Source organism: Myripristis murdjan, chromosome 19, assembly GCF_902150065.1.
Source record: "Myripristis murdjan chromosome 19, fMyrMur1.1, whole genome shotgun sequence".
Lineage (NCBI taxonomy): Eukaryota > Metazoa > Chordata > Actinopteri > Holocentriformes > Holocentridae > Myripristis > Myripristis murdjan.
Window position 1 is genome coordinate 8,393,623 of NC_043998.1, and position 20,990 is coordinate 8,414,612.

The window sequence follows — 20,990 nt, forward strand, 5'->3', positions numbered from 1 at the left end:
AGAGCTCTTAATGGTGACTAAAAAAATTCCAACAAACGCCAATGCTTCTCTCAGGCTGATTAAAAAAACAAACAAACAAACATTCTGTGCAAAAAGCCATGGAAGAAAAATATCTGAAAAAAAAAAAGATAATAACAACAACAACAACAACAACAACAACAACAACAACAACAACAATAATAATAATAATAATAATAATATTTAGGGCACAACATTGTCCCAAATCATTTGCACAGTAAACAGTTGCTAAGATCTTAAAATACTGAGCTCTTAATCTCTTGCAGAATGATGAATGTTCAAAATATGGGGAAACTAAACGTAGTAAACTAATCAGTATAACAATACTTCGCTGTATCGAAAAAGTAACGCAGTTTTCTCCCACTTCCTGCCACTGCGCATGTCTATAGTGCATCTTGTGTGGTGAATTAGGCAACACGTGGACTCAGGTAAAAGACGACCTGCAATGACTGCTTAAAAATATAAAACGTTCATAAAATGTCCACAGTGTCACGTTTGAATAGTTGCATTTGCTTTGCTGTTTTTGTAGTAACCCACACTGTATATGAAGTTGATGTCTTGACTATTTTTGGCCGAAATGCTAACGTTAGTCAAGTTAGCTATTAGCCCCAATTTCTGTATTAGCTTGCTAGTGGTTGTTAGCGTGAGTTGACAATGCAATGCGATATTTGACGATTAAATAACTGCGACTGAAGTTAGCACTGTTTTTATAATGCAAATAAGTTATGGTTGATATTTAAAGTTATTGTCAGTGACTGCTCTGTTCGGACAATTTTTGTGTAATGTTAAGTCTAGTAGTATTGCCAGCTGCCGCCATGATCCGCCCATCTTCTCCAGACGTGGTTCGGCCCAACCTGCCTCTGAGAAAACCCACAACCAACCCTGGCGGAGCTCCCACCGCCAGCAGCGCAACTACCACTTTTCTGAGGGGTATGCAGACACATTACAGCCCCCTCTAGCGCGGCGCACCTATGCGCCGCATATAGTGCATACCCACTTTTTGGGTATGCCTCTCCTCTCACCCCGCCCGGCCCAAGACCATTGCCACAGCCACAGACCCCAGCCAGCATCACTAACGGTAACATATCTGTGTCCATTATCGGACAACTTGCGGCCAGGCGATCTTTATACCCATAAACTATAGGGATCCCCAGCTAACAGCCGGTGAATGACAGTTTAACATGGTAATATAAGGTGATAACATCCAGTGAACAGATAGCTGTGAAATATAAAGAAAACGGTGCTGGAGTATGGTTCAGGAAAGGACATTAGAGAAACTCGCATCAAGTCCTGGCTGTATGTCCGATAATGGAATAACTTCTGTTCTGCGCGCTAAATGCTCTAAATCAGGGGTGTCAAACTCGTGCCATGGAGGGCCGAGAGGCTGCAGGTTTTCATTCCAACCAACAACTCCACCAGGTGATTTCACTGATTAGTCCCGCCTCTCTGTTTGGAGGTAGGGTGATCAGTGAAATCACCTGGAGGAGTTGTTGGTTGGAATGAAAACCTGCAGCCTCTCGGCCCTCCATGGCACGAGTTTGACACCCCTGCTCTAAATGAACTTGAACTTACTGAGCATGTCTGTCTTTGTTATCGGTCATCCCGGTCAAGGTCGAGTTAAATCATGCCCAACTGTTGTTTGATTCTTGATTTTTTTTTTGTTTGTTTGTTTTTTTGTCCTTGAAGACATGTCAAGACATTTTCGTCTGAAATAAAATATCCCCCGTACAGGTGCTATGCTTTCATTGACTGAAAGGAACGAAGATATGGTATGTATCAAACTTGTGCTTGCTGTGCTTCAGTATTGGCTAAGAGGATGTGTTGTATTAAAATGAAATCCCTTCTTGAGTGCCAGTTTTTTGATTAAGTTTTATTCCTGTCTTCACAGTTGGGGGAATCCATGCCTCCACTGAGGAAAGTGAACTTTTGTAATTTCTGTGGTCAGCAAGGTAAATGTTTTCATCCTAAAAATAACAGAGCAAAGCTGTTTTTCATGAACAATTTGTCAGTTATGTGTTTAGGCCTTCTGCAGTCCAGGAAAGAGCCAGATATGTCTAATATATGTCAGAAATTTGACTGTGTACATGAATCAGAGGCTGCCATTGTGGGGTCATTGGAATTTTTACAATATCGATCATTATTTCCAGTAAGTAACTGTAAAGAAACAGGATCTATAATCTGTCACATGTCGATTCTTTATGCTTTTGTTTAAATTGTGTGTGGGGACATTCTTGCAAGCAGTTTGATTTAATTTTGGAGCTGCTTGTTGAATACAATTTCATTTTTTATAAGGAAAACCTTTTCTTGAAAGCAGTATATCAAGATTTAGAGATGAACAGTTCAAATGAATACTGCATGTGTTATGCAAAGACAGTTATGTTGGCATTATATTAATACATTATTGCATACATTATTAATTAGGATAATGTATGATCTCATTATCTTAACTGGTTATGTTTAATGAATCACAGTGGTAATATAGCTTTCGAATTATGTTTGTCTCTGTAAGCAGTTTCTAATTGTTATTGATTGTGTTATTGATAGCTAATTTTCGATGCATGCGGTGCAAGAAGACTTTCTACTGCTCTGTGGTATGTCAGTCTGAAGACTGGAGGGCACACAGACACATTTGTAAGGCCAGCACTCCAGCTCCTGCAAAGTGAGGACCAGGCATTTCCAGTTGTTAAACTTATTATGACTGAAATAGATGGTTGAACATTTGGAAGCTAAATGAGGACAGTGTGTCTTTACAAATAAAGTGCGCTCACTTGTTTTCACCCAAAGAGAAACTCCTGTGGAAGCCATAGTTTCGCCAGTGGTAGGAGACAGAACCAGCCAGCCAGAGCCGAAGGTAAACCATCTGAAGGGTCTGTAGTCTCCTGATGAGAATAACAGCTTCAAGCTCTGTTAAAGATTCTGTAGGTAACTTTTTCCCTCAAAATTATGACAAATCACCATAATACACAGGGAGAAAAAAAGACAGTCTTCTAGGCTGCTCCTGGGGGTGCAATCTCATTTGTTGATTGATTCAAATCAAACAGATTTTAGCACATCACTTCAAGGAGGCCTTGCTACCTTATTGCCATTTCTTTGCATGTGCACTACATCTGTGCACACTGGATTCCCCCCGCTTAAACAGCCTAGCTGAGCCTAATGTTGCCACAGAGGGGAAGCAGTTTGCAAATTCCTGTTCCTATTACTGGAGCCACACAGATAAATACGTTTTTGATGTATTCCGCCCGTTCTGCCAAGTTACCTACACATTTTTTAATTAGAAGGACAGTATTTGTAAAATTATTGTGAGGATTTGTGCCACCTTGTGAATAAGTCTGTTCATAAGCCTTGGTTTGTTTGATATACTCTGTAACATCTATATCTCTATCTTGGTATTACCTCTATCAGATGAACCAGGGTGATGCATCCACCCCTCAAAGGGTTTATTTGAGGGACCTGGAGATGACTACACTTGCTAAAGGAACAGAAATCCAGGTATTACATGGCCATTTTAGCTTCACTGTAAAGCTGTTTTAATGGTGGGATCAGTATTAAGCAGCAGAGTCTGTTATAGTTGCGTTCATTTGGTATGTGTATGTTGGTTTTCAGGCGACAGTGTTGGAACTCCACAGCCCAAGCAAGTTTTTCCTCCTTGCCCAGAGCCCTGAGGTGCTGGACGCTCTGCACCAAATTACCACTGAGCTGCAGAAGACCTACAGCGGCTGCTCATCAGTGACAGCATATACACCCAACCTGGGGGAGGTCTGCGCTGTTCAGTTCTCCCATGATCTGGTAAGCAGTTTTTTTTCCATGCATCCTCAACCAGTTCTATTGTTTGTCATCCAGCCTGCACCATTCAGGTTTACCCTTGCACTCTCTCCTATTTTCTACCTTTTTTCTGTTTGTAGAATTGGTACCGAGGCCTGGTTCAATCTATGGCTGCTGATCAGAAGACAGCTAGCATCCTTTACATTGACTTTGGCAATGAGGAGGATGTTCCTTTGAACAGGATCCAGCCCCTGGCAACCAATATCAAGCGTGCTCCTCCCTGTGTGAGTACATGTCAACGCCATTCACAACATTCATAAAAACAAGGACAAACCTTCCAGACCCTGGATAGTTGGGTGTGAATAGTTCCTACTCATGTTGTCTAAATGTGCCTACTGATGCTGTTTTCCCACTACATGGAACAGTTTCACTTTGATTCTTTTGGACTCCGCTCGCTTTCCTTTTCTTGATTTCGTTTTCCGCTACTGACAGTCCTTCCTCACAGGGAAGCTCCACCGTTAACTTGTACAGGGGGTTGGTTGATAAGGGTTGAAAAACTACTCAACATCACCATAAGTGTTTTATTGACCAAAAAGCAGTATGGCCACATGAACAATATTAGTGTAACCAAGAACATTTCTTTTTTTTTCCAGCAAGTGTCGATTATTAACTACTACTCAACTTAAACAAGTGGTGCTTTGGCATTTCCAGGTTGTACACAGACACAGGCAGCAACCTGGACAAGACCGACTTGCACCAAATCCTAGGGGAATATTTTTTTGACACTGACAACTGTTAGGGTTACATTTGCCATCCCTTAATAACTTGCTGCTTCCAATAATCTTTTCAGTAAATACCTTTGTGCTGAATGTAGTTTTTTGCATCATGACACCAGTAGCTGCATTTAATTCTTCCAGGCACTGAGGTGCTGTGTTGCCAGAGTGGTGCCACCAAGTGACACCTGGACAGGGGAGTGCTGCATAGTGTTAAGACAGGCTGTTACTGGCAAGAACCTGACCGTTAGTGTGGTGGGCTTACTGGAGAGTGATCACGTCCATGCTGTGGATATTCTGCTTCCTTTCATGGGTAGGTTATTCACATGCTGATTAATTTATGTTGTAGTGATGGGGACTCTTTGACAAGGAATGCACAAAAGTCTATTTTTTCCTGGAAAACTTTTTCAGTATTCAGCTAATATAAATGTTGTCACCCCACCTTTCAGGCAAGCAGCTGAGCACATTTCTCATTGAATGTGGTTATGCGCTTGAGGAGGAAACCAATGTGAAACCAACAAAGCAAGAAATAAGTAAGTCAGTTAACTGTTAACTGTTCATGTGCATCATGTAAAAGGCAAATCAGTTTGCACGCTAGAGCTCCACAATTATCTTTAAAAAAAAAAAAAAAGATGATTTCATTATATGCAACAGGGACTATGGATTTGTGATTGTCCTGTGTCCATTGTCGTGTCCATTTTGTTGTTAATGCTCCTTATGCTACAGTTATTCCTTAAGTTATTTAGTGTGGATGTGTTGTGGTTAGGCCACAAAATTTATTGAATTTTGTTGCCATGGCAACATCAGTGCCTGATTAGATTTCATATTTGGAGAAAAAACTATACCTCCACAGACATATTGCTTGTGAATGCTCTAGTGGACATAATTTATTTTTTCCTTCTTCTCACCTTTGGTGACAAGTGATTTGGTAAAATCTCCTTGGTGTCACAGTTATGGGTCTCAGTTAATTTTTTTAAACTAAATTTGGCAGAATTACAAGAAAATGTTTTTGTGCAGTGTTGCTGTTATTAATGTCTGTACAGGCTGAAGAGAGCAAGGAGTGAATGCTGCAGCAATCTGGGCCTTCTTATTGGGTATCAGTTACCTACAGTTACTTGAATTTACTTAAAAATTCAGCAGCAACTCAAAATTTCCGCACCATCTGTGATTGTTTGGCATCATCTAGTTTGTGAGGAAAACACTACTAAATAACACGATCTGTTTTTGGCAGCTAAAATGATTTGATGTTTGCACTTGGTGGACAGGTTTGTAGATTTACTTATTTATTATTCTGTTTTGGATAGGCAGTTCAACTTTGAAGTTCAAGTACAGAGCCACACATTGTCCTACCAGCTTCAGGGTCACCTCTATTTTTGTTATGCACATGCATGATCAATTCAGGTAGAATGGTGGATGCTAATGGAGACAGATAACGCTGTGTGCTGCGTGCTCATCGTGTTTGACTTCAGTGCATATTGTCAACAGGGCAGGAGCATTAATGGGAGCCCTTGATTTGATGAAACACCTGTAACACCACTACATTTCACACAGTGTCTGATATGGCTGAAAATTACATGAAATAATATCCAAATCGCAGTATGACCAACTGCAAAATGCAAATTGCAGGAGCTACAATTTTTTGATACAGAGATGGCAGGCAGAGTACAGAAGCTGCAGCAGCTTGTGACATAGCATGGTAGAGATCCTCAACATAGTTTTTTTTCTGTTCACTGAGCTTAGGTGGTGTGGAAAAAAAACTTGTAATGGCAGGGAAAACCCTGATTTTTTTATTTTTTTTTTTCTAAATTGCATCCACATTTTGACAAATTCTATGATGTTTGGCATTTAACACTTCAGTTTTCATTATCAGATTCTGTTTTCTGCATCGTTGAAAGCATTGAGCCCTACTTTTGTATACATGTAAAATACACATACTGTTGAATGTGCATATTGTTCTCCAAGGTCCTCTGGAAAATTAGTTGTTAGTCGATATGTTTAAATTAATATATATGTTTCTGTGCAGGCATGAAATAGAATTTTCATGTCTTTTGGCTTTCTTCAGATGCCCTGGAGAATGCCTCCTTGGAAAACTTCAAGCGTTTGTCCAACGGGAAGGATGATAACACTTGGGCCCAGCCACCGGAGCCACTGACTCAGGCACTGGGTGACTCCTTCTCTGTTGTGGTCACCCACCTCCAGTCACCCCTTGACATTATATGTCAGAAGGTGGAGAATGCTAGTGAGTAGCATCTGATCTGGTAAACACTGCTAGACCTCTGGACCTGGGTGCTTAAAGCTTGTTCAATATGGCTAATAATTACAACCATAGATGTAAAGGTTCTCAAGTAACACTATGTTCACACAGCAGATGAATCAGATATGCTTTTTAAAGCTAATATTTAAAGCTGACTGGCTACACAAGTGCTAAAATCACTTGGTTTCATTTTGTAAGTGAATAAGTGCATGTTTTGTGTCTAACACTGTGTTCTGGACAACAAGCTAGTAACACTGAAGTTATTGCCACTTTCTGTGTTTATGATGACATTTTTCAAGGCACTGTGCCAAATGAATGAAACTTATTCTTTTGTCTAGGTACCAGCCTAGAATTGCTTGTGTATCCCTTATCTTTTAAAACTGAGCAGCTTTTGCTTCCTTACAGTGACATCTGTTTATGATGTACTGAAACTATACACTATCAGATTGTTACAAACAACAATAGGTAGTTTGTCAAGGCAGGGATAGGCATTACTGTTGATTTGGAGTGAAGGCTTGAAGTAGCTGAACAACACTAGAATCTACATATGTGCACAAGGCCCAGCTCAGTGGTGCAGCACCATCACATGCAAAATGACTTGTTGTAATGCCATGAAAAAGCATCTTGTTGAATTCAAGAACTAAACTTTGGAGAGCTTGTGGTTTGCAGGTGTGATCCAGGAGCTGCAGCTGAAGCTGAGGGAACACTGCCTCCAGCTCCCTGCCAGCCAGAACTTCAGACCAGCCCCTGGCACCGCCTGCTGTGCCCAGTTTTCAGGTACAGCCCATGTGCACATGCAGGTATATCACGGTTTTCCACTGGAGATCATTCAACTCACAGGGGCTCACTGCTTCTAAAGGTTTGATATGTTATATGTTAATGTCCAGTTGGGCAATGAGTACGTTTACATGCACACCATATTCCTGTTTTAACCGGAATATTCACAATATTCCGGTTGCGCACGTGTCATGTAAACACGCACCGAACCCGATTAAGGTCATATTCCGGTTGGAGAGAATTCCGAATAAGACCCCTGGCATATGCCTGTTCCAACCGGAATATTGGGGCTTGTAAACACCTTAGTCGGAAAATGCCCCGAACCGGAATATTCAGTCGCATCTGCGCATGCTCGACTCACAATGAATCCTTTGTTGCTATGGTTACTGCAAGCGGGGAGAACGACCTAGCGAATAGCATGGCGAACAGCAGCAAGAGTCAGCATTTATGGAGTGAGGAGGAGACTGCAGTCTGCCTTCAGCTAATGAAAGATTTTAATATCATGGAGTATATCGATGGGAGAAAACACAGAAATAGCGAGAGCTTCTTCTTCTACTGCTTCTTCTTCTTCTGTATTTCCAGCAGACCAGACACGTATACGTGTGCTGCTGCCCCCCGTGGCTGAGTGTTGCATTACGTAAGAGAGTGGAATACGCCAAAACACAGGAACATGCCAACTAACATGTAAACGGAATATTCCAGTTGCCGCAGCGCAGTTACCCGAACCGGAATATTGACCCGAACCGGAATATGGTGTGCATGTAAACGTAGTCATTGTGTTAGATTTCTTTATCCTGTCCATTTTGTTGTATAACATAAAATGTTAAAGCAACACATACTGCAGATGAGTAAGTTAGAGAGAGCAAAAAACCTTCAAAGGTAGCATCAGTGCTGTATTTGTACTGTATGTGTGTTTGTGGTTTGGAACTGAGATCTTTGTAAAGTAACGTCTGAACTTTGCTGTGCAAGGATAAGAATGGTAGGTATTTAGATGTATTTCCAATATTTAGACTGCAGCACTACATATGTATTTATCTTTAGCAGGCTTGTGCTGTTGTGATATTCTTGTTTGTTTATACCGTGTCTTGAGTATTACTTGTTTGCAGACTGAAAGGAAATTTCCTCTGTAGAGGGCAATAAGGGATGAATTTAAATCTTTTTGAAAATAAGGTCAGGCTATCTTATTCTGCCAAACAAACAAACTGTGTGTTGGTATTGTTGCTGAGAAAAGGAAGTAAATTCTTGCCACACAGAGATTAAACTGATCAGATTCTTCTCAGTTAAAAGTGGAGTCAGAGATTCTGGAGAAGTATTGACATTTGAAATGAAGAGTCAGACTTACTGTCCCCTTCACTTTCACTGCCTCCTTTATTACATTTTTATCATATTTATTATATTTAAAAAAATTGTCTTTTACAGGCTTTCAGCAGACCTTTGTGAATTGAAGGTCTGACCCTTACCTGTGTGTGTGTGTGTGTGTGTGTGTTTGTCCCCCACCCCCCCAGAGGACAACCAGTGGTACAGGGCTAAAGTGCTGGCCTATTCATCTGAGGAGCGTGTTTGTGTCGGCTACATTGATTTTGGTAACTCTGAGGAGGTGGATCTGGCCTGCCTGCGGCCCCTCAGCACCTCACTGCTGGCATTGCCTATGCAGGCTATCCCGTGTGCTCTAGCAGGTAATATCCCCACTGTCCAAGCCCTCTGAAAGGTTTGAAAATGACCATAGAATAACAGTCCTGATCTGAGACCTAAAATCACATTGGAATTTATATAATGGATAATTTATATAATGGGATCATGTGACCTGTTGACACTTAGTACTTTTGGGGCCTGATGTAAAATCAGCAATGAAAGGTGGCTACAATGGTAGCATGAAATTTTGAAACCTCCCCCCTCCCTTTGTAATTTTTAAGTAGGGTTAGTTATGTGTACATGAAATTGGAACCATGAATACACTGGGAGGCGGATTGGCAGGCATAAATTTGCAGTTTGATACAGTCTTCAAATAAAATATTATGAGCAAAATGTCCAGTATGTATCAAAACTTGCACAAAATTTCATACATACAGTCATGTCCTGTTATCCTTGGTTTCTTTGCCAGGCGTGCAACCGGTAGGGGAATCCTGGTCGGAGGCGTGTGTGTTGGCCATGCAGTCCATAGTGTCCAACCGCATCTTATGTGTGAAGATCATGGGAGGGCGTGAGGACAAGGCTTTGGTGTCCCTGATCGATGAGGCCAGTGACCCTCAGGCCAATGTGGCCGAGGTGCTGATCTCTGCTGGCTACGCTGCCCCCAGCACCAGCTGCAACCAGCCGGCCGAGCAGGCGATGACTGCTGCTGGAGACGCACAGGGTAAACAGGCCTCTAAATTAATTTAATTAACAATTCTGTGGCAGAACTGTCAAATTTAAAAATTTTAAAATGTCAATTTTGAAGATTTTGTGGAAGTGAGTGGGACCAGGAAAGCGCAGTGTTCATAAACTCAAATCTGCACACATAAGAATAAAACTTCTCAGGGTGGTTTTAAATTCAAGAATATTCAGACAGTGTTCTCTTGTGGAATTAATATTGCATTAATGTATTTTTAGAGTACTTTGAGCTCCTAAATTATTTAAAAGAGCTAGAGGTCTCTTTACTCTATTAGAAAAGTTTCTTCATTCGGATTTGTCACCCAGTCAGAGGCACAGGGTTTCTGCGTAGTCTGGAAAAGTATGAAAAAGTATGGAATATGATTTTAATAACTTCCAGCTCTGGAATTGTATGGAAGAATTAGAAAAAAAGTCTCATTTTCATTTACAGACTATTGTTTCTATGTCTAGTTTTCTAAAATGTGTAACTGATAAACTTGCAACAATTAAATCACGTTTAGAAGTAGAAGTAGAAAAGATGATACCCAATGCTCACCATCGATGTATTAGTAGCCTACATAATATGGCTGCAACATTTGGGCATAGTCCTAGGGGAGACGTTTGCTATGGCTCAATTTTTCTGCAGTTGAAGAAACAACAGACGAGACTTTTCTTGTTCTTGAGAAGTGGCAGCATTTATTAACTGACACTCTAGCCCATATTATATATTTACCGCCAGACAACTTACTGCTTTTTCCTCTGCTCTGCCTACATTCACGGCCTCTTTGCTGCCACTCGCTGTCACACTCGCTCAGCCGCACACACAGTACGCCCTGCTCTATTCTTTAAAGGGGCTACACTACTCTAACAGCACCTTTCACGCAGATGTCGTTTGAAGAATGAAGCACAGGAGAATTCTGGGATTTGGTGCACTAGTCAAGGATTCAAAATAATTCTATGATAACATGGGATCTTGTGCTTGCACAGAGCCAGTGAAAATCATTTGCCTATTGATATTCATGAGAGTGAAAATAGGGGAAACACTGACAATGTTAATGAAAATCCATGATCCCCATGGTAAATGTTTCCATTTGCCCTCCCTCTGGCCTGTCGGAGTGCAGGGTCATTTTCAGAGCAACAATCCTGTAGCTAATAGGGACTCATTCAAGCCCACTTCACCAAGGTTGTGCTGATGCCCACAAGGCCACCTTCCAAACCACAGACATAAGCATTTTCTTGCCCCTCCCCCATGCCTTACACAATCCAAATACATCTATACTCAATCATAGACATTATTTTCTTAGACTGACTATAAAAATGATTTAATCTCCTGCCTGAAAGGTCATTAGAAATGTATGATGTGAATTTAACATCGTTCCTGTCTGAGAAACATAAGCATTTTTAAATTACTTTTATGATGCTTATACAGTTGACTAGTTGCTGCTTCTAACTGAGATTTTCACTTCTCATAAATCCAAGACCAGATTGAATTGAATTGAATAATTGAATTAGTTCATCAAATAAGCCACTGCAGTTGCTTAATCGAGAGCAGATGAGGCCACATACACAGCATTATTTCTTTCGGTGCTGAATTGTCCTCCACAGCGTCTGGACAAGCAGAAGAGCCACTGGTGTGGTCTTGTGCTGAGCTTCCCACTGATGGCCAGACAGTGGCGCTGCTGGTCAGCGTCGTGGAGAACCCTGAAGAGTTTTACTGCCGCATTCACAATCCTAAAGGTACAAGAGGGCAGACCATAACGGTTTATGCCAACAAAACATGAATGTCAAGTTGATTATTGATTGGTAATAACTTCCCTATTGTCTCATTATAAACAACGTGGCCTTATACTGTTTTTTTCCATTGATCACGAAATGACAAGCTTTGTAATTGTGTAATGGCTGACTTTTCAATTGGTAATATATTTGGCCTGTGTTGATAAAAGTACATGTACTTTAAGTCAGGTGGTCAGAAGCAGGACTGAGCTGTGTGTCATTTCAATTCAGTTATTTCAAAATATGTTTTAAATGGGAATTCAAGCTGTGGGTCGGTTGTTGTGAGCCAGCTTGGGTCAAACCCACCCCGCCAAAGCTCTGATACATTGCCCTTATAACATCTAACAGTTTGAAGTGTGTGATGTTGCTTATTCATATACTGTTCGGAGAGAGTAACTGTGTGTGTATGTGTGTGTCGGTCAGACCATGAGATGTTGATCGAGCTGGGGGCTCAACTGAAGCAGCACTGCAAGGCAGACGCCCCACCTTTCAGCCCCAAAGCAGGAGAGCCCTGCTGTGCGATGTTTTCTGGTGAGACTAAGAAATATCTGAGTTCATCAAAAGGAAAGCTGTTTTGGCTACAAGGACATATCTGTCAGTGGTTGTAATTTTAAAAGTTTGTAGAAAAAAAATTGAGTGTATTTGAGTGACTGGTCCCTTGACCAGATACGACCATATTGTTTTTGTGGATCTTGTTTCCCATGTTTTTTCTCTGCTCCTCAGGTGATGGGGCATGGTACCGGGTTATGGTCAAAGAGGTGTTTGAAGAACATGCGTCAGTCTACTATGTGGACTATGGCAACAACAGCTGGGTGTTAAAGAGTGACCTCAGAGCCATAACACCCCGACTCCTGAAACTCCCCTTTCAGGCCGTCCGCTGCTGGCTTGCAGGTACTGTGTGTGTGCGTGCGCGCGCACATGTGGGAGAGAGAATAATTGTCAAGAAAATAAGAAGAAATTTCCTTTAGCTGAGAATGTTTCCTTTCTTATTTAGGAATGGATAAGCAATTTGAAGGACCTTTGTTCTGTCTCTTTATTTACAACTTTTAATCGCATTCAAACATAGCCCTATAATCTCTGCTTGGTAGAAACGACAAATGGAAAGAGCTTTAAATGGAATTTACACTTAGAAAACATAGAATATTATTATATTATATATTAAGAAATAGTATTGAATCTCTCAGCTAGCAGTTTGTGGGTTCTCTGCCAAGAAAAAAATAAACAAATAGGATGAAATTATGGTAAGTAGAAGAGAGAGTGCATCAGGAAATTCACATATGTTTCTAATAGGATGATGTAAAATGTAAATGAGACAGTTATCAGCTCTCCCAAATGTTGGATAAAAATGTCAGTTTGGAGATGGGCCTGCAGTTTGCTGACTGACTGGGAGTGAGGGATGCTTTGCTGATGCAACGATGAAAAACACAACGTTAGAAGTCTTTAATGCCTTTATAAGGTGCAAAAATATTTTTTGTTCTTTATGAAACTGTGGTGGGACAAATTAGACTATGCCAGCCTGCCACGATCTAGGCAAGTAATGTGAACCACTATTGACACTGTATTTTGCATACTGCCAAGACATTACAGGCGTTAGATGTAGTAATGGGTGCATAAAATTAAGCGATTTTTCCCTCTGGCAAATTGATGTAAAATATTATCATGAATTTATTCCACTTTGAAGTCATTTGCCATGAGTATAAAATAATATGGGTCTTTCAGTGCATTTGAAACCATCCTAGGCGGATATAATGGTGTCACCACATCTATTGGTTCCACCAAGTAAAACTGTTTTCAAGGAAACCCACATAGTAAAGGTGTGTGTGTATTTGGATTCAGGTGTGCTGCCGCGTGGTTTAGAGTGGAGCAAGGAAGCCCTGCTTTGGTTCCAGACGTTGGTGGACGGCCGGCAGCTTTCTGCCCGCGTCCTCTCTGTCACTGATCGTGGCTATGGTGTGGAGCTGGAGAGCAACGGGCAGAGTGTGGCAGCCACTCTCATATCAGAGCAGCAGGGACGGTCCTCCACACAGGCTGTGCAGCTCTCTGTTCCCACACCCAGAGAGACCCATGCAACCACTGGCACTCTTGCCAAAAACCCAGAGAGTATGATAGAAAAGGAGCAGAGTCACTCACAGGTCCAAGCCTCTAATGTGACAGGAGCCAGCACCAAGGATGCACCAGCTGAGGAGCCAGCTGTGGCAGCACCGTCTGCAGGTAAGTGATTTTTAAGATGATTCATGGGTTGATAAAGGAGATATTGACCAGTGACCCAGCGTCACAGGAGCCTGAATAAAATTATGTTATAAATCTTTTTCCGCAGCTTCTTTCCCAGTGGACTGGAAGACTGTGGAGCTGCCTCTCAATCAGACCTTTGAACCTTGCGTTGCAGCGGTCATCAGTCCTTCTCTCTTCTACATCTTGAGTCCCAGCCAGGGTCAGAACACTCGCTTGTGTCTCTCACAACGATACACACATCAGTGATAATGCTCCTAGCTATTGCAAACTGCTCTGTGTTGTTGTGTAGTGGACGTGAAGAAGCTTCAGCAGTTGATGATGGAGCTGGCTACCTACTGCAACAGCAACCAGGCCTCGTATTCTTCTTCTGCTGTCCAGAATAAACCAGCGCCTGCAGCTGCCTGCTGCACTCAGTTTTCTGGTGAGGAACACATACACAATGCCTCACTAAATATTCCATCAGTGCGGAAATCCGGAGTTAAACTTTAACACAATCTTTCTGCCACATTGTTAGGTAGATGTTTCTGTGCAAATTGTAACGCGCACAGCTCAAGGAAAGGTCCTGCTTTGACACTTGGCACTTTTTTCTTGCCCCTTGTCACTTCTTTGTCAAACTAATTAATGTACACTACATGTGCAAAACATTAGGGACAGTCTGCCCATAAGGTACACCAGTGAACTGAAAGCCAGTATCTTTTGATTTGCCTAAATCTGTTAGAATCACACAGGAAGAAATGTGGATTAAGAGACGCACATGGATTAGAGAAAAGAAATTTGTAAATTTGATAATTGAAAAATGAAATGTACCTGTTATTATCATATTGATTCTCAGGTGACTCAGCTGCAAATAAAAACTTTGTTATATTATGTGATGAGTGGTGGTGTTCAAATTAAGTAAGATATAGGGAATACCCAAAAGTTATTGGTTGCGTAAATTTTTATAACAAAGCTTTAAAAGATAGATGAAAGATTGCAGTAGTAAAATAGTAGAAGGCCCTGAGGGAACTTTGGCTGGAATTAGGATATTGTTTGGGATTACTTGTGCTCTTTCTTTACTATGTGCTAAAATGTAATTTGCCACTAGTCTTGTGTTTGATGTTCACCTAAAAATAACCTTAACATCTACCTCTACAAGTGCAAACGAGAGTGAAACCGTGGACTTAGAGTTAGTTTCACTGCACCTCAAAACTATGCGCAGTGAAGTGGATTAATTTTCACACCATGGTGTATGAGGAAATTGCATGTAGCGTTTAATAAACATTGTCAGCGGGGGAAAATCCCATCTTCAAACAGCCGACTCCATTCCCAGGGATTTCATTTGTCAGTATGATTACAGGTAAGACTCCTTATGAGGACAGACCAGCTGATGCACATGTAAGTCCTCCCACTCTTTCTCTCTCTGACATTATCTCGCTCTCTCTCTCAGTCCCCCAACCACCCCTTTTTTATGTTTGCTCTGTGCCTCTTCTTTGGACCCCACCTGCAGTTGTTGCATCTTCAGACCCAAGTGGGTAATTTGATGTCTGCTAGTAGATATAATTACACAGTGTGCATGCAGCCGAGCACAGGGCCGGCTCGTCTTTAAACACAGCATGCAGGCTGGAGACAAGACTCTGGCATGCATTCCGCAGCCCACCTAACAACAGGGTTGTTTTTAATGGAGTTTTCTGCACTCCCCAAGAAAGGACTGAGCAGAAAACCGCTCAGTCATATGTGGATTTTTATCGGCAGCTGTGTAGTTGGAGTTATCCCTTAAAGGCTGGGTTAAACACTTGAGAAGTTGATCAAGCACTAATAATATTGACAGCATCCATAACATTTCACCTTTGTTTTATTCTTGGAAAACATAGCAATAGTCCCAGTTAACATTAGTCATGCAAGTGAATGTTATTTGCCCACAGCAGCTCCTGTAATATCACATGAAAGAAAGTTCTGTCAGGTGTTTCTTGGATTTACTCTGACTATAGCTCTTGAAACAACACGGACAGACTGGTATGTGATTTTGAGGGGAAAAGGATTTTGTTCCCATGGCCATAAATTTTGGATGTGAAGAGGGGCCTTTGGTAATTGTCAGTGATATGGGCTTCTAAAAGTTGTGAACCTTTATTTTTAAAGACGCTTTTTGAGTTGAAACAGTTCTCCTCTCTAGTTGTTCCCTGCTAGAAAAAAATACACACTCTTAAGTGGAAACCTCAGTATGATGGTAGGCAGCTCATATTTCTAAGGAGAGGAACAAGTCTCTTAACTGCCATAGATTTGGAAAAATGTACTGTAGTGCACACATTGGTCTTTTGCTACATCCTGTATGGGAGAGTAAGCACATGAATGGAAGCTAGTAAATCCACTGGCCATTTTGTAAACCCCTTAGGTAGATAAAGTACCGGTTAGGTGCAGCTGAATTGAAAATGGCATAACTGTTCCAAATTAGGCCTTGCATGTCATAAAGTTAAGACCACACTAGCAGAAGAAACAGGAAAGCAATTACTTAAAATAGTGTTCGTATCTCATACTTGTGGAGGCCCAGCTTGTCATATGACTTGTAAATGATGATTGCATTGAGAAAATACTTGACTGCTTGTATGATTTATATTTTATTGTAGTAATCCTGCCTGTAAATTTATTTGTAAATGCATTCTGACGTTGGCACCCTGAGTCAGTTAAGCAGCAAAGAAAAACACAGAGCGCCCTGTGGTGGCTGTGACGTGAAGGCAGACCAGTGCTCATGTAAAATGATGTAGTCCTAAGCAGCGACAACATTTTCTGCTCGGTGTCCGAAAGGGTTGCTGAAATATAAAAACTAAGCCATGATGACTTGAGTACATGAACATGCTGATAACCTTGACACCCTAATTTGATCATTGTTTGCCCAGCTGATAATAACTGGTATCGTGCGGTGGTCCTGGAGGCTGAAGAGAATGAAGTCAGCGTTATCTACGCCGACTATGGCAACACTGAGAAGGTGCCATACTCCAGAATCATGCCCATCCCTCTGCACCTGCTGGAGCTCCCCTTCCAGATCACCCGCTGTGCCCTCAGTGGTAAGGCCAGCAAACCTCCCAGCTCAACCGGCTGTTTTGAATCAGTGACACTGTGTATCCATGTTCATAATTAGAATGAATTCATAATTAGAATTTGAATCTCTGAAAAGCAAAGTTCAAGAAAATCAGCTTCATAATTTTTATGCCCTTACACACATGCAACTTGCAATATGGTCCCAAAAATATCCCAGTGTATCAATTCAAACGTGCAGTATTAACATGAATGATAGTAGATTTTCAGTCAACCATTTTAACTTGTTTTTTTAAATCACAGTACCATGTCTGCCTAGCAGATTTTCTCTGCAGATAGAAATAATAATATCACCGTTAGCTATGGAGTCTACCTCACATGGAAGTGCTCTGTATTGGTCATTAGAGCTTTAGTTTTAGTGCTGGACAATAAGGGCAAAATCAAACATGATATTTTTGAATGAATACCTCAGTATCAATATGCTGATAATATTGTAGGCATTACTATTTACACTTTCATAAGATCATTTGTCACAAGAGATTTTTGATAAATAATTATAAGTAATGCGGGTATGAAGATCATGCAGGTAGAGGAGAATGGCAGAATAGGAACAAGTCTAATTAAAGTTCAGAAAATTGCATCCCTTTACTGTAGCTCTGGAAAAATCATCACTTCCTGTACGTCATATCATGACGTAGTCTAGTCTCATATCACAATATTGATATAACATCAATTACGGCTGCACGATGTGGGAAAGAAAATGGTATTGTCATTGTTTTGACAGCTATTGCAATAATTTTTGCAATTGCAGTGGGAGATGTTAGATCTGGCAAGAGTTCAGCGTCAGTGGCACAATTGAATCATGATTAAAATAGATTAGTCACTAGAGGATTATAGATGAAAATGCCTTATCATTCTTCCAGCACATGCCTCAGTTCATACACTTCCTCCAACACTAGTTGCCCTAATACACAGTGGATACCAATGGCATTCAGACATTTTTCCTGACTGTAGTTTTCAATAGTTGCAGACAGGCAAAATATCTTTTTTTTTTCTTTCCAACAACAATTGGATTATCTATCTGTTCTGGTGTCCAGACTGGATCACAGTTTCTCCTCTGAAATGTTCTGGATTGGCTTTATGAGACATGTCCTGTATTACTCCTTCAAACCCTCCAGGTAAAGAGCACTTCCCTGCAGTTTGGCCAGTGGAAGTGGTGGAACTGTTCAAATCTCTGCTCTCAGAGGGCGTCCTCGCCACTGTCCAGTCCTTTGACGGCTCCACTAACCTTCTCTCAGTCACACTCAGCACTGAAAGGGGTCGGGGGCAGCTCAATGCAATGATCTTAGATGGGCTGCAGGCCCAGACCAGGCATCTTCCCAGCCCGACTCCCACCCTGAAGGCTGACCACCCTAACAACAGCACATCCAGCACCACTCCTGTAGCAGCACCTGACCAGCCTCAGCCTGCTTCAGTCACTGAAACTTATAAGGGGCTGGAAAGTACAACATTTACCACCAGCAGCCCAGCCATGGCTCTAGGGCCAACGCAGACTCCCCAGCAAAAGGATAAAGTTGGTAAATTACAGACTCAGTTAATGGTTGGTCAAATCATAACTCACGTGCAAATCAGGATTTAGATGCACTTTTAGTCATACGTCTTGATTACTACAATACTATAAAAATACAAGTAGTTGCCTTTAAGCATGGGTGATATGTGAAAACTGCCATAGCCTAATATTTTCAGATGATGTCACAATTTAGAGTATGCATCATACTGTTTCATTTTTCTAAGGCCAGGCTGCAAGTTACTGGAAAATACACCTCAAATATCAAAAACAGTGCTCACTTTTGTTGCTATTTGTGGGCTCATTATTCCCAGTTATTCTCAGTTATTGGCTCTAGAAATAAGTGCATGAAACAGTGAATGATCACATTAGCTGGTGAGGCGCATGGTGAGGTCTGTTAAAGGACTGAGACATTTTTCTCATTTTCAGAGGATGCAGTACAGAAGGTTATTGAGCAAATGGAGCCACCATGTGGAGCTCCATCATGCAAAGTCAACACAAAGACTACTGGTATGTATTGTTCATTAAAAATGAAAAACCTAGCACGTGTATTTTTCAGTAAGGTAACTTAAAACAAAAAAGAATTATTATGGCTCGTTACTTGTTTAGGAGAAAACACACAACTTCTGCATTGCTCTGAAAACCTTTGGCCATCATCAGTGATTTCCACTGAATAAAACACAGTATAGGAATGATCCACTGAAGACACAAAACAAACTATTCTACAATTCTAGTCATTCACTACCAAACATGTTCTGTGCAAAATGTAGTTTGGATTGGTTCTTGAAACATGGTGAAGCAAGAATGGTGACCAGTTTACTCATTCTCATACTCATTCTATCTCTATGTAAATATTATGACTGTCCATTTCTATTTTTATATACTAATAAGAATCATGCTTTTGAATATAAAATCCTATTTATTTCTTCTGCTCAGTTAAAATCCTACACACTGTCCCTTTAATACTGCATTAAGGTGTGAATGTCACACTTGGCGCATGTCACCTGGCATTGACTTGATTATCTATTTGAGCCTCAGGTCCTGCAACTTCTGGCTGTTGCTGTCTGGAACTGAAGACCAAGGTCAGAGCTGTTTCTGTCATTCTTGGGAAAGATTACTGTAATATTTACTTTGGTAGAATATTGCTGTTGGTGTACATAATTACTAGGAGTTGATGAATTGTGAAACAGGGCCCAGGCCTGTGGAGACAGAAAACAAGCACCACTTTCTCCAAACTAGAATCGAGCTATCAGTAGAGCATATACTTCCATCAATACTGCAGTTTTCAAGATATGCTTGCTCCACATGTTGGATATTCATGCCTTTGGCCATACCATATGAAAAGCTTGTCTGTGCCTCTGGCCAAATGACCAACATTTCTACCAAGCTTCATGATTTTTCCTTAGTCCTTTCAAAAGTCACATCCATCTTCATGTGAAGCCACGCCCCACTTTGGCCAATCAGTGTGAAAAAAAAAAAAAAAGTTTTCTTTGGCTCATGATCAACCTTTCCACCAAGTGTCATGCAAATTTGTTCATAACTGAGATATCCTGCTAACAAACAAACAAACAGAATGGGACAACAGCATAGCCCCAGGTAACTGTTTTGTAGGGCAAAGGAAAGCAAATTTATGTGTTTCTGTCCTAGATAAAAATGTCAGAAAGTAGGTTTGATATTATAATAATACACACATGGCTTGACACCCTGAAATCCAGAGGCATAAAATATCATCATGTCTCCTATCCTTAACAGATTGACCACCTGGAACAGCTGATGCAGCAGCAGCTTTCTCTTATCAAGCAAATGGCTAGACAGTAAAAATGTTGAAAATCACAAATAACAAAGCCTTACAATGTTGTTAACTGTTATGTGGATCTCAGTGTGTTCATTTTTTTTTCTTATCATTTTTGTCCTCATCCAAATCAAGTTTAATGTTAAAGTGTTGCAGCCCAGCAAATTGTTCTATTTCCTTGTTTCTGTTCTTGCACTCTTGCTCGGGGCTTTTATGTTTTTTACTTACGGTCAAACTTCCATCATGTTTGTATTTTATTTTTTATTTCTGATTTTATTATTTATTTTAATCTGGTTCTCAGAAAATGACACTGCACTTTGATAATTTGGTTGTTCTGTTATGCAAGTCATATGTACAAGATACAATAATGTTAAAACCTCAACTACTTTTTCTTCTACATTGACTTCTGGAGAGAGAGAGAGAAAGAAAGAAAAAAGCTGTTCACTGTTAACATTGCAATGCATGCTGTAGTGCCATCTGTTTCTTTGTTCATTCCATCTGTTCCACCAGGGATGGCCTGCCTGACTGATTTGTGTTTGACATGTCTGAGCTTTAAGATAAAAGTTCTGTAGAAAAAAAATACATTTGTTGTCTTATTTTTGCAACGTTAACTTAAAAATACCAACTGCCCAACGTGAAGTGTTCTACTTTTACTGTGCATACACTTTTTAATGGTGTGTGCGA

The 20,990-nt window shown here is 40.8% G+C and overlaps 1 protein-coding gene across 6 annotated transcripts; it reads left to right on the forward strand.

The window, feature by feature from the left end:
• The first annotated feature begins 371 nt into the window (after positions 1 to 371).
• On the forward strand, positions 372 to 20,882 carry tdrd1 (tudor domain containing 1). 6 transcript variants are annotated; one of them, XM_030077091.1, is made up of 26 exons: positions 372 to 446; positions 809 to 948; positions 1,750 to 1,787; positions 1,907 to 1,967; positions 2,563 to 2,677; positions 2,803 to 2,869; positions 3,421 to 3,507; positions 3,622 to 3,804; positions 3,921 to 4,064; positions 4,698 to 4,866; positions 5,003 to 5,086; positions 6,616 to 6,792; positions 7,477 to 7,584; positions 9,090 to 9,260; positions 9,686 to 9,937; positions 11,539 to 11,670; positions 12,130 to 12,237; positions 12,430 to 12,597; positions 13,543 to 13,917; positions 14,024 to 14,137; positions 14,228 to 14,359; positions 16,809 to 16,976; positions 18,126 to 18,524; positions 18,944 to 19,024; positions 19,547 to 19,596; positions 20,267 to 20,882. In XM_030077091.1, the coding sequence occupies exons 2-26, from the start codon at positions 834 to 836 to the stop codon at positions 20,330 to 20,332; spliced, it is 3,564 nt and encodes a 1,187-aa protein (XP_029932951.1). In that variant the 5' UTR covers positions 372 to 446; positions 809 to 833; the 3' UTR covers positions 20,333 to 20,882. The 6 variants fall into 6 exon arrangements, with proteins under 6 accessions (XP_029932951.1, XP_029932953.1, XP_029932952.1 ...); XM_030077093.1 differs by having other exon boundaries at positions 19,553 to 19,596; positions 20,267 to 20,339; XM_030077092.1 differs by having other exon boundaries at positions 408 to 446; positions 814 to 948.
• Positions 20,883 to 20,990: the final 108 nt, after the last annotated feature.

Excerpts from the sequence above, each read along its gene's own strand:
- tdrd1 (XM_030077091.1), top strand. The coding sequence starts at position 834 with ATGATCCGCCCATCTTCTCCAGACGTGGTTCGGCCCAACCTGCCTCTG. Across the intron at positions 12,598-13,542 it reads CGTCCGCTGCTGGCTTGCAG|GTGTGCTGCCGCGTGGTTTA; the intron begins GTACTGTGTGTG and ends ATTTGGATTCAG. Across the intron at positions 14,138-14,227 it reads CATCTTGAGTCCCAGCCAGG|TGGACGTGAAGAAGCTTCAG; the intron begins GTCAGAACACTC and ends GTTGTTGTGTAG.